The sequence below is a fragment of the Pseudoliparis swirei genome, chromosome 11, assembly GCF_029220125.1.
Source record: "Pseudoliparis swirei isolate HS2019 ecotype Mariana Trench chromosome 11, NWPU_hadal_v1, whole genome shotgun sequence".
In the NCBI taxonomy this organism is placed as follows: domain Eukaryota; kingdom Metazoa; phylum Chordata; class Actinopteri; order Perciformes; family Liparidae; genus Pseudoliparis; species Pseudoliparis swirei.
Window position 1 is genome coordinate 12,923,815 of NC_079398.1, and position 13,494 is coordinate 12,937,308.

General features: G+C 41.8%; 2 protein-coding genes across 6 annotated transcripts in view; both read left to right on the forward strand.

Annotated features, from left to right (window-relative positions):
* The first annotated feature begins 414 nt into the window (after positions 1-414).
* LOC130201163 (cell cycle control protein 50A-like) lies at positions 415-6,230 on the forward strand. The gene is made up of 7 exons (XM_056425895.1): positions 415-860; positions 1,528-1,647; positions 2,193-2,300; positions 2,389-2,476; positions 2,671-2,817; positions 4,200-4,409; positions 5,606-6,230. Exons 1-7 carry the CDS (start codon positions 612-614, stop codon positions 5,797-5,799), a joined length of 1,116 nt encoding a protein of 371 aa, XP_056281870.1. The 5' UTR covers positions 415-611; the 3' UTR covers positions 5,800-6,230.
* A 3,913-nt stretch (positions 6,231-10,143) lies between these two features.
* col12a1a (collagen, type XII, alpha 1a) overlaps positions 10,144-13,494 on the forward strand; it is a 56,544-nt gene continuing 53,193 nt past the window's right edge. For all 5 annotated transcript variants that reach the window (XM_056426199.1, XM_056426200.1, XM_056426201.1 and 2 more), the window contains exons 1-2: positions 10,144-10,232; positions 12,892-12,997. In XM_056426199.1, coding sequence (XP_056282174.1) covers positions 12,928-12,997 — 70 coding nt within the window. In that variant the 5' untranslated portion in view covers positions 10,144-10,232; positions 12,892-12,927. The remainder of the gene's footprint in view (positions 10,233-12,891; positions 12,998-13,494) is intronic.

Consider the following 13,494-nt stretch of genomic DNA (forward strand, 5'->3'; position numbering starts at 1 on the left):
TGAAAACATTTTGAACAATTCAGCTAAAATAAGTATCATATTGTGCAACAGTTCACCCCATTCCTCCTGCTGATGGCTCAGATTATTCAGTCCTCTTCAAGCTAATCAACCATGGGTCCTCCTTAAACTGATCAGCCATTGGTCCTCCTTAACCTGCTCTGCCATTGGTCCTCTTCAAGCTGATTAGCCATTGGTCAAATGTCCGACTGGATGTTAAATTGCTTATAAAATTTCAAAAATTCGTGCAGCTTCCAAAGTAGGAATCTAATTTTAAAACAGATGTTCACCTGTGCATCAAAAGTGTGTGCACAACGTTCAACATGAGAAAGGGGCGTGTTTTGTTTTCGGCCGTGACGCGGCGCCACATTTCATCATCCCATTGGCTCGGCTACTTCCGGCTTCTTCCTCTGAGACGAGATTAACGGACCAAATCAACACCACAATGAGTAGCTAGAGATCTGCATTAGACAGGCGGTAAACGGCCCTCTTTCGACAGTTGTACCCTTCGCCTAAACGTGTGGCATCTTGTTAACCGTGTGGGATCAACCGGGAGCTACCGGCCGCCAACTAATTTACACTCGCCTATTTTTGGCCAGAAGCCGATCGCAGCCATGATGGCGTCAAGCTACAACGCTAAGGAAGGGGACGGGCACAACTCCGGTGCCTCGAATAACGGAGGCGCCGGGGTCGTGAAAAGTAAAAAGCCGGACAACACCGCGTTCAAACAGCAGAGGCTACCGGCCTGGCAGCCCATCCTCACGGCGGGCACCGTGCTGCCGGCTTTCTTCGTGATCGGTCTCATCTTCATACCCATCGGCATCGGCCTGTACGTCACTTCAAACAACATCAAAGAGTACGAGGTACGGCAGCAGCAGCGGTGTCCGTCCACACAGGACATTTATCGTTGTCTTTCTTCCCTCGTCCATTTCCTGACATGTTTTACAACAGCACAAATAACTTTGTTATAGAAAAAAGAAGTAATAATAAGTGTATGGGTGGTTGACAATGCCAATCTGTTTTTTGCTAAATAATAAGAGCACTTGAATATAAAACAATGCTTGCATTTCTGAGCCTTTGTCATGTTGTGATTACAGTATATTCTCAGTTGTCGGTTTAGTTAATAGGTTAGCTGGCAGCTAAGTTAACTAATGTTAGTTAAAACTAATGCAGTCTTATTTCATCACAGTAATCAATACACGTTTGTCATGTTCACTTTTGGGGATTCAGTTAACGATTGTGGTGCTGTTGAGTTGTATTCCATTGTAATAATAAATGTGTCTGATATTATGCCCACATAAAGCATGATTGTATTAATGAGCTGAGACGATAAACAAACACAACGATTAAAACAAACTAAGGTCTCTAAAATAACCTGTAATCTGAATTGGCAACTCCCTAAGAACAGTTTCAATAACAACTGTATATTGTGAATATACTGTCTTCTCAGTGTATATGGATATTAACCACTATGCATCTATTTTCGGCTACTCCTATATGTTTTTTACGTAATCAGCGCCTCCTTTTCAGATTGATTACACCGGTGCAGACATTAACGATGCATGCTACAACTGTGCCAAGAACTTCAGCTGGAACAGCACAATGCCATGTGTCTGCTCTGTGGTCTTCACACTGGAGCAGCCATTTGAGGTGAGCGCCGGCTTCCAGTACACATGAATAATACATGGACTCGGCTTCAGAACTGATAAGTGTTGCTTGAAGTAAAATAAATGATACAAACTGCCCTTCTGACACTGAATGTCCATTAAGTTCTATTTTAAGTCCAAAGAAAGGCACAGTCAAGGTTGTTTTATGGGCCGTCATTATCATCGATCAATCGAGTCTGAAAATATGCAGACTGGCAACCTCCAGAAGGTTGATATTGATTCCTTATAAAAGCTCTCAGCCAGTTGCTTTTTCATCACAACAGTTTCCAGACCAGACAAACCAGCGTCACTAAAATGCAACTAAAATCAAGTGAGGGGGGGAAATTAGATGAATCTCATCTGAGAGCATAAAGAATCCTAAATTTGATAGAAGCAAACTTTTTTGTGGTAAGTAGCCTAGTTCTGTGCATGGTGAACTGATGATCCAAAGAATCACCAAGTGCCACCTTACTAAAGTACTTAGTAATTAGGCCAGTAGTAGGCTTTACTGATAGCCTGTCTAATAACACAATCTCCTCCCTCCTGCAGAGCAACGTCTTCATGTACTACGGCTTATCCAACTTCTATCAGAACCACAGGCGCTATGTGAAGTCCAGGGATGACAGCCAACTGAATGGAGACCGGTCCGCTTTAACGGTATAATCTGGAATGTGTTGTCGCATTTTTATTTTTTATGTCAACAACTGCCCTTTGCATCCGTTTAACGCCGCCTCCTTTTTTACAGAACCCCAGCAAGGAATGTGAACCGTATCGCACAAGTGAGGGACAGCCCATCGCTCCGTGTGGGGCCATAGCTAACAGCCTTTTCAATGGTAAGTAAGAGCAGTCAACAACTTCACTTTTTTCTTCTTCTGGCAGTGTTGGGATTAGTGCTGTTCATGTGGTCAACTGAAGTGTCATCTGACCATCAATACTCCTACTCAAAGCTCCGTACAGAACAACACTCTGGCATCAGCTTGCTCTCGCTCAATGGAACAATAATGAATAAAACGTTTGTTTGTTTCAGACACTCTGGAGCTGTATTACATTGATGCCAATGGCAGCAGAAACCTGATTCCTCTGGTGAAGAAGGGAATCGCGTGGTGGACAGACAAGCACGTTAAGTTCAGGAACCCCGGTGGAAACGACAACAACCTTACTGTAGCCTTCCAAGGTAATTCAATCAAACTGTGTGCGAGATATTTTTGGACCCATTAAGCCAGGGCTCCAGACTGCGACCAAATGGTCGCATTTTGCGCCTAAAATTAGACACAGTGCGAGTACATTTTTCATCAACTCGCGCGACCAGTAAATTAGCAGATTTTTTTTGTTTTTGTTATTAAATATTTGGGAGGGGGTGACCACGGTTATAGGCTAATGTATGAAAAGAGGCGCATCACAACGCAGACGATGCGCCCGGCGAGGGCCGCAGAGTGAGAGGTCCACGAGGGGATCCTCACCACCGAGCGGCGTCCCCGTCCCCCGAGTTGAATCTCTGGGTCGACTCAGCCGACACTCACATGTCTGAGCCCCTATAGACTGATGCTCACGGTAAACACATTCGATCAGGAGCGCGCGAGGGTTTTGATAAAGTTAGCGGAAGGATTTAAGTGACAGCATCCGGTTTTGCAAAGTTAGCGGAAAGAACCACGTGAAACAACATCCGTTTATCAAAATAAGATGTCAACAAATCATACGCGAACATATAAAAGTAAACAATGAACTGATTTTGTATCTTTATAGATCGTTTCTGAGATTTAGCTTAAATTATGCTAACATTAAAACATTTTTACTGGACCAAGGAAGAGTTTATAAAAATTAGTCAGTCTATTGTATGTTAAGAAAAGTCCTGTTTATAGATTTCCCCAAGAGTTCCAGGAAATGAATAATGCAGACGTGTTCCATACATAACTGAAATCCCCTATAATAGCAATCAAACAATTTTAATGTATCAATTAGGACATTTTTCAAAGTAAAAGTCCTAAATGTTTAAGTCAACAATTAAAGAAATCGGTCATTTCTTTAATGTTTGAGTTGCTTTATATATGTATTTCCTCATAGTCCTCATAGCAATAATGCTTCACAATAAATAGAATGCTTCAATCGACACCATGATCGGTGATCGGCAGATACTGATTTCAGTGATCGGTGATCGGCACCAAAAACCTCATCGGTGCATCTCTAGAAACCAACAAATGTTTTGATTGGCCACATCGAAGTGCAACATGCACATGCTCAAGGTATGTTTTCTCTTAAAATATGTTTAAACTCAATACAGTAACTTCTGAAGAGTTCTCTGTTGTGAATGTTTTGCAGTTCATGAAGGCAAACAGGCATAAGATTGTATATTGTCAAATTATTTATCAGTAATACAGTAAAAATGATGGGAAAACTTTGCAAGTCGATTTATAGTGTGCGCCCCTAAATGTTCTGCTTGCGCCCCTAAAATTTTAAGTTAGGGGCCACTGTGCTCCCAGTAAAAAAAGTTAGTCTGGAGCCCTGCATTAAGCGCTGAACTTCTTCTGACTTGCTTGTTTTGGTCTTGTTCTTTTTCAGGCACATCCAAGCCGGTGAACTGGAGGAAGCCAGTGTTCGAGATGGACCCGTACGATCCTGAGAACAACGGCTTCATCAACGAGGACTTCATCGTGTGGATGCGCACCGCTGCGTTGCCCACCTTTCGCAAGCTCTATCGCATCATCCAGAAGAAGTCTAGCACGACCCCGACTCTCCCCAGTGGCAAATACAACTTGGACATCACTTACAGTATCCTTTTAAATCACAGAAAGAAAGAACAGAAATGTACACTTTATTGATCCCACAGTGGGGAAATTCTTCTCTGCACCTGACCTGTACTTACTAATTAATGAGCTGCAGTGAAGTGGGGGTTCGGTTTCTTACTCCAGGACACTTCGACCTGCACTATCGGGAGAGTGCAGATGGAACCGGGTACCTTGAGGTTGCGGGACGACCACTCTCCCCATGAGCTCCAGCCGACCCCAAACATAGCCCGACACTCCACAGCACAATTAGAACTAGCTTTTTTTTTTTTAGAAACACCCTAAACTTTGATTATATTAAATCACATTCAATGAAAGCAAATTCACAAATTGCTGATTTAGTGAATGACTAAACAACAACACAAAGTAAATATTTGAACACATGTAGCTTGATGTCAGCTTGCAGTCAGCACTGTGCTGTTTACAGTTATGTGTGTTTATTGTCCATGCCAGGTCCTTTATGAAGGAACTGAGTTATTGTAACTAACCTGATTACCAAAACGGGTGGTTTAATATCGGTACATGTTGCAGAGAACGGGTACGGGACGGTTATCCAGGGTCAGTCTACCAGCTTCCGGAAAGGAGCCATCGGTGTAGGTGCTCGCGCCTCATGTGCAGACTCATCCTGCAAGTACCTAAAACAACAAGTAAACATAGTTATACTTCAACTAGTGTAACTTTATAGCGCTACACTGGAAATGTGGGACCCACATTGAGTCATGTGACATTGATGACCAATCAAATACAAAGAGATTACTTGATGATTGGGCACTTAACCCTTGTGTTGCCTTCAGGTCAATATGACCCGATTCAATGTTTAACCCTTCTGTTACCTTTATATTTACTAACATATTTTACCCTTGAGGTCAATATGACCCCAGCTATTAAAATCTCCAGAAAATTATTTGAATTAATATTGTTTTCCAAGTTTAAGTGTGAGGTACGTTATGTTTGTTTGTTGACTCCCGAAAGAACACCGACATTGAATCGGGTCAAATTGACCCGAAGGCAACACAAGGGTTAAGCAAACTGCTTATTGACTTCAAGAGCTTTATATAGTGTTATGATTTGATTATCATTTCACAAATTGTGTCTACATGACTGGTTCTGTGCGAGCTGTGATTGGAAAAACTACGACGCCCGACGCCGCAGCCATTTTCCCTTTAACCGCGTGACCATCAGATTATCCGGTGCGTAGCTTTGACGGTCGCAAGCGGATGATCCTGAGCACCATCTCCTGGATGGGAGGGAAGAACCCGTTCCTCGGCATCGCCTACATCACCGTGGGCTCCATCTGCTTCTTCCTGGGTGTGGTTCTGCTCATCATCCACCATAAATATGACACCCGCAACAACAGTGCCGACATTCCAAGCTAAACTTTCCTCGCGCCTCGTCCTCCTGTCTGCGCATGCATGGTTGTTCTGGACTGCTCGTTGACGTTCGTGTGAATACACTGGTTTCTGTTTTATTGTCGTGCGTTTGTGTACAGACGGCATCGTCAAGTGTCTCATCGAATGCTGTGATCTTGTGACGGGCAACTAAGGCAAAAGCAGGATGATAGTCTGTCTCTGTACATATAGCTTCAAATTAGCTCCTGGGAATATAATTTCCTGTACATCTATTTATCTTTACCCTGTCGAAGTATGTGTTCTTTTTTAGATGGGCTTTGCAAATGGCTGCTTTTACTGAGGGATGTATGTATTTTTTATGCAACTTTTGTTCCTTTTTGAGTGCTGTAATATGTCCTGCTGATGAATGTACCATGTTATTTAAATGACATGCCTCTGGTTTTTGAGATTACCGTGAATATCGGATGGTAAAGTCATTGCTCGTGTGCCTCTGGTTATGAGAAGCAAGCGCTGATATTCAACATGAAGTATTTTATTCATGGAGACGTAGCATCCTCAGGATAAGTCGTGGCCGTTTACTCTCTGCCGTGACTGGTTGTATAAAGAGTCTATGCTAGTCGTTAATCTGATGCTTATTAATGATGGAAACATGATCTCACACCACTATTAAGTTCCCGCAATGCTCGTAAGACTCTGGGCATTGGAGCACAACAATGATTTAGTTTTTAGACTTTTGGCCTGAGTGATTTCTTGCGTTCTTCAATGTTGACTCAATCATATGCACTTTAAAATGTCACATTTGTTAGGCCCCCCCCCCCTGTTTTGACTTCATCTTCTGTTATATTATTGCATTCTTGATTTATTAAGTTTGGAAGCCCATTTCTGCCAGTAAAAGGGGAAAAAATAAGTTGAAAGTTTAGCTGTGATAATAAAGATATTCCCATGGTAAGTCATAATTATGAGATAGTAAAATCGAAATGGCAACAGTCAGAAGTAGCTCTTTGGCGTAGGTTACCCTCTATTTAACATTGAAAAGAATTGTGAGTATATTTAAGACTACTTTAAATGCGGCTTCACAACAGATGACATACTTTATTTGCTAATTCACATGGGATTGTTCTCAGCAACCGAGAAAGGATTTAAAGCCTGAAGCAGAATTGATGGATACGATGAGCTTAAGCCATTTGGAATTGCAATCAGTGGATGCATTGATGGGGTTTCCTGAAAGATGAGATGGCTTGAAGCTTATCAAACAAACAATGATCCACACGTCGTGGCTGGCAACTTTCTGGGTTCGGTTATCAATGCGGATGTCAGACTCAGACTTGAACAGAAAATGGACATGTGGCTGAAATGCAGAGGCTTTTGCATTGTTCAGAAACCCAGCCTGAGACAGACGGTGCTCTGCTCCGCCACTGGAAACCGGCAGAGTGAGCGATGGAGGATGATCTTGCAAAGTGAATGTGTCCAGTATTTGACAAACAGAGAAGATGGCTACTTCTCAGACAACTTCCTCGATCCAGTTGTGTCTTCTTCAAACAAGGTAACTGTAATACAGGTGATTGACACGCATACATACAGATGATTGCCCAATACTATTTTTCAAAAGGCCACAAATTACAATGTGTAAGAAAGTCTTCGCTGATGCAGATAATTGTGTAATAGATGACATGACATAATGATGGAAAATACTTTATTTTTGGGTTGTTGATGGCTGTGAAATATTACTGCAACATACGCTAAAATAAAATGTACGTAGGCACACCTACCTCCCTAATGTCATTTGTGTCATGTACTCTATGACTGAATATCATTAATAATATTTACGGCAGCTGACCTGTCGTAATAACAATGTGTTCGCAGAAGATGTGGCTCCGCCCACTCAGCGCGGCAGCTTCGTGACGCGTGTCGCACGATCCCTCGGCCCTGGTCAGCCGTCTGTCGGACTGCAGCGAGATGAACTCGGTTTTGACCCACGTACATTTAGCTATTCCTTTCATACAAATGCAGTACACAGGCTTGGCCAGCAGATGTCACCATTCGACTATTTAAGGCATTGAAACGCGCTGTTTTTAGCACAATTCACACACTGTTTCAGTGTTTACTGCATTAGCTGCTGTTTGTCATGCTCAGATTATAACTCTTTGAATTTATAACATCCTCCATTAAGTGTTTGTATCAGGGACTTCAACAGCTGTCCAGGAGGATCCTTACCAGCATGAACAGATTGATCACTCTGAAGGAACAACAGTTTCAGGTATACAGGGTCAATCCTTTTGAGGACAAGGAGGATACCTGTGAACATACGATCGAATCAATATCCCATCAGATCTTTGTTTTAGGCACATTTGGCTCGGTGTGTAGGTCAATAACTTTAAAGTAATGATGTGCCTGTTTGACTTGACTTTATAAACTACATTTTCCAGTGTTTAAAGTGAGACAAATAATGACATATGTTGAAGTTAAAGTGTCTACTTTATTCCCAGGTTCCGGAGACAGAATCACATTTTTCCTGTTTGTAGCCTGACAGATAAGTGGATTTTCCCTCTATATGTCAAAATGTTTTTTGGCTGGAGTTATGCCAATTATGCGTGCAAGCTTCTAATTAAATATCCATTGCAAAATGAATGTTCCAGTGTGGCAGGCTTTGCTGATCCATGCATAGCGATAGAAATTACTGTACTCATAGTTGACACATGGTCTACCATCGCTTCTAAATCCCAGAGCAAGCACTATTTCATTGCATGGTGGACTGCACACCATCATCTCATGGCTTTGGTTAACCAAAGATGAGCTCCATAATAAAATAAATGTAATGCCATAGAAACAGAGACACATGAAGCAAAAGAGTCATGGATAGGAGGATAATGGTATACCTATCCATCTGAAGGGCGACTTGAAGGACGCTCAGCTCTACAGACCCACTCACTCTCACTGTGTTTGGTACGTTTGTCTGAGATTTCGTGAGTCAAGCTCAATCCACATGTCTGTCCTTTGTATACACATGTCATGCCAGGGACCTGCCCCCAATAATATGGCTGAATATTCCTATTGTTTCACGGTGTATCATGAAGGGTCGTTTTAAGTCAGGATAATTAGCTTATGTTGTATCTCCGTTACATTTTTATTACTTGTCTGGTCTCTTCAGGGGCTGGATATGTAGTTTATGAGCTGTTTAGTGCAGCGATGCCCAAGAAGCCACAGTGAAAGAGGACTGGATTTATTTATATGTTGAAACAATCATCACATGCGGTTTTCATCCACTCTGTGCTCAGATTTGTAATATAGGTCCACATTATAATATGTTTCATGTTTGACATCTTGAATGATTGTCAAAAAAAAGAATGAGATGCAAATAAAATAGTATAACCCTACATGTCATGACATTGTGTCACTTTTTAAAACGTGTGTCTTTCTGTAGATGTTTGGTAGCCTTTGCCCTTATCCATATTGATCTTACAGGAGTTTGGACCCACTTTCATAATCTTCCCTTTCCCCCCCCTAAAGGGTTATTTGGGAGTTTTTCCTGATCCGATGTGAGGTTTTGGGGCAGGGATGTCTATGTGTACAGATTGTAAAGCACTCCGAGAAAAATTTGTAATTTGTGAAATTGGGCTATACAAATAAACTGAATTGAATTGAATTGAACGCATCATTTAAGTTTAGCACGAGACTGCAGAGATGTATGTATTTCTTTTACGAGATTAGATTGGATTTCCTTCACCATTCTAAACTTTCATCTGATGCAGGTCTTTAATGTGACCACTAGAGGGCGCGACACACAAACCTGTTAGAGACGATAGAGCTGTGTCAATAAGAAGCAGGGTAAGTTAATTGTTCCTGAAATGCTTTGCTTTCTCCGACAAGCAAAAAAGAAAGAAAAAAGAACTACTACACTTGTGAGATATCCACGTTAAGATACCAATAGCAAAGCGGCTTTCCATTTACTAAGCAAACAAGTTTAACTTTTATTTCCGTCGACATTTGAGTAAATAAATTCGTCATAGGTGGCCCATCACGCACATACAGAATACTTCCCCTCTCGGTCTCGTTTGGCCAGCTGTTACCACGCAGTGACGTCACACTGCCACTGGAAACTCTCATTAAGTCACCAGACCAAAGGAATGCAGGAAAAAAATAGTAATTTCCAATCGATCTTAGCAGGGGACATTACGCATCATCTGACAGGCAGAGGGTTTCGTAAAATGCCCAAAATCCTGGTAAACTGAGAGTTGGGAACTGCCCCCCCTATTAAGTAGCCGATGGTGGAAGGATTCGTCCCATTTGGAAAGAGAGCTTTTCCTTCTTGGACATCTGCTGGCGCAGCTTCAGTAGCCAAGGAGAGAGGAGAGGGGTCCAGCCGCAGCTCCTGAAAGTTTCACTTTACTTTCTAGAGGGGAGGCTGCACGCAGGCTGCTCTGCAATTTGGTCTGTCCACTTTTTTTGGGGGGGTTAAAGAGGTGAGTTGTCTAACTGTTATTTTTTGGTTGAATGTTATTTACAATTTTGAATTTTTTTATTTTGTTGTTTTTGTTATTTTGTAGTTTTTTTGCGCGTTTTTACAGTAATTTTATCGCTGTACGTTAGATGCACGCCAATACATTGATTTAGATAACTTAAAAAACTTTTAGATAAGTTATTTTGAAAAAAATAGATTATAACGCCCAGTCACGTTATTAAACCGAATTGAGGGAAAATGCAACCACATCAAAGTGGAAGTGAAGCGGAGTCAATGTAAGGCATAGATAGACACAAAGTGTTTTAGTAGATATATATTATATATATCTATTGTGCGTTATTTGTAATTTTAATTAGATGTTCGCCAATTGGGTTCCCGGGGCCAAGCGAGTCACTCCGGCCCCTGGAGCTGCAGTGTTCGAGCCCGTGCACCAGGCGGGGCGCACAGCCTGCGTAGAGATGACAGTAGTTTAGTGAAAAGAGTTCAGGCTGTTGTTGTAGGAATAGTTTCCCCTACGCATGGGATTCATTTCATTACGCTATATTTAAATGTGATATGAGGTGAGTCCACCAACGACGTCTGGAACTGAATCTCACCCAGTCATGAATAAATAGATTTATTCCAAGGGCAGCAAAGGCGTTAGGTGTATGTGCCTCGGCAATATAAGATGTGAGACACATTCAGATGTTATTGTATCCAAGGAACTGCAATCAAGATGCTCCTTAATGTTTTGTAATGATGAGTATAATATATATATATATATATATAATTTTTTTGTTGGTGACCATCGCTGGTAGGGCTAAAGTGAGAGAGTATTTGCATGTTGTGAGCTGCATAGCGACACACTAGAATGATCATGATAGCTCGGGGGTATTATGTGTATGAAAATCAAACAGATGAACATGTGTTTAAAAAATTGTTTTTCATGTCATTACCTCCGGTAAGTATGTACCCCCAGGCAGGCCCGGGGTGGGTAATCGGGAGAATCGGGAGAGTTCCCGGTGGGCCGCTTCACTTCTGGGCCGGTCGATAATTTTATTTGTTGACATTTGTCACGTTAGTCCATCTTCTCTTAAAGTGGGCTACACATGTTCCGCATTCTGACACCGCAGCCTCTGCATGGGTTACCGTGCGAGGAAGTTCACCCCTCCCAAATAATAGAGTTGGTTCGGTCCTTAGCCGTCTTTTCCAAAAAGTTCTCTCAGCTACGGGTAGCTGGGCCGGCCCGACCTCAACGATACGCGTCAGGGAGGAAGAGGGCAGGAGGGGCTGAAAAAGCCAGGTTGAAAAAAAGAAAGGCATTGGAGGAGGATGCTGCCAAATGTGCCAAGCTTACAGATTTATTTTCAAGAGGATAAACACAAGTGGCAACTGGTAAAGAGAGACAAAGGCCTAATGATTAGCAACATAACTATTCGGCTAACGTTGAAGCCTTGATTAATATCATTGTAGCGTTGTCAACCTATTCCCAAGCAAAATATTAAATTGAATTAAAATATTAGCCTTTTTATATCACCCAAAATATGGCGATCCATAGACTTTGCAAATATTATGCAAATATTGATATATACTATTGATATTGATATTGAAGTATGCAGTAATATGACTTAATTTTTCTTTGTAGCTTCGGAGCAGCAGATAAGACATTCTCCTGCTGAAAATGATGAGCCCGACATTTGCAATGAGGAGGCCATGACCACAGGGACAGGTAGAGAGGAGAACAGAGGAAACTATATGATTTAAAGTTATATATTCTAAGAAAGAGCAGTATATGACAGTACTTGGTGAACCAATATGCATTGTTTGCTCAGAAGTGGGTGTAGTAAAGGAGTAAATCACCACTATATAATACTCATGCAGAAAAATGATGACCATGCCAATGACGGCCCCCATGAGGTCTCACTCCAACAAATCTGGCCTACTGCCTAATCTGAGTCTGACACCTCTGCTACGCCCTTCTGCCTTTTTTAATGTTGTGCATATTTTTTGTTAACTTCTCATCTTAAGTGGATTATTATTGTTGTATTTAACCGTTACATTATTTGTTGGACCATGGTATTAATAAAAGAACTACAGGATAGTAAGAGCTGAACTGTTGCTTCATTTATCCAATTTCCACTACCATGAAAAAAGTGGGCTGGTCTTGAGCCTGAAATTCCCGGGTTGAAAAGTGGCCCCACTCCGGCCCTGCCCCCAGGGTGTGCGAAGCAACTGGAAGCAGCAAGGTGTGGCACTTGTTGTGCAAGGGAGTCGAGATGGATCTTGCAGTCTGTCGAAATGGATTGTAATAATTAATAAATGCTAAGAGCTGGGGAAATTGATTCCAGTGAAGAGCAAACGGTCCATTCTCCAGCTCCAGGGGTGCCTTCTTTTGGGGTGGCTTTAGCTCAGTGGGGAGTAGGGGCTGCCTGCACAACAGGGGTTGTGGGTTGTTCGATCCTCCTCTCCCCATTATTGCAGTCGTAGTGTCCTTGAGCAGACACTGACCCCCCATCTCGCTTTCAGGCAGCTTCACATGTACCTCTAAAAAAACTAAGGATGGGTTAAAAATACTTTCCTCCCTTGATAAATAAAAAAAAATAAAGTGTATATTCTTATTCTTACAGCGCCCGGACAGAGCTGTGCCATATGCAGCATTGACACATTTACTTTACCCTCAGACTGATTGATGATCTGCTGACCCTTCGAGGCCAAACATGAAGATAGGGCTGTCACTGGCCGCGGCGGCCTTCCTCGCAGCCCTGCTGTGCTCCACAGAGGCGCAAGGTAATTGAAACCGCTTTGCAGCAGCCCACTCACATAAACTATCTCACTCTGTATCTTTACCCCCTGCTTCTCTTCTTTCATCTTTATATTTCCACTGGTTCTCTATGTTACGGGGATTAGTCTTATACTTTAATGTCAGAACATCCGCACATGGAGGATGCACTCTTTCCATTGATAAACTGAATAAAGTCGTCCTTGTTTTATGTGTATGCTATTGGTTTGTGTGACTTTTGGACTAGTGACTGATTCTGTGATACTTGTTATGCTTTTTATTCCACATTTGTAGCGTATGTTGTCAGATTTATTTGTCCGGACACATTACATGCTTTGATGTAAAATCCAAATCTTTATCTCATTTATTTGTATTGATTTAGATCTTTTAAACGAAGAATGTAGTTGCAATTTTGTATTCAGATACAGACAATATATAAAAAAATAAAAACAAGCGCACCACTACATTTATTACATTTCCAATTTTTAATTGAAATTCATTAAAC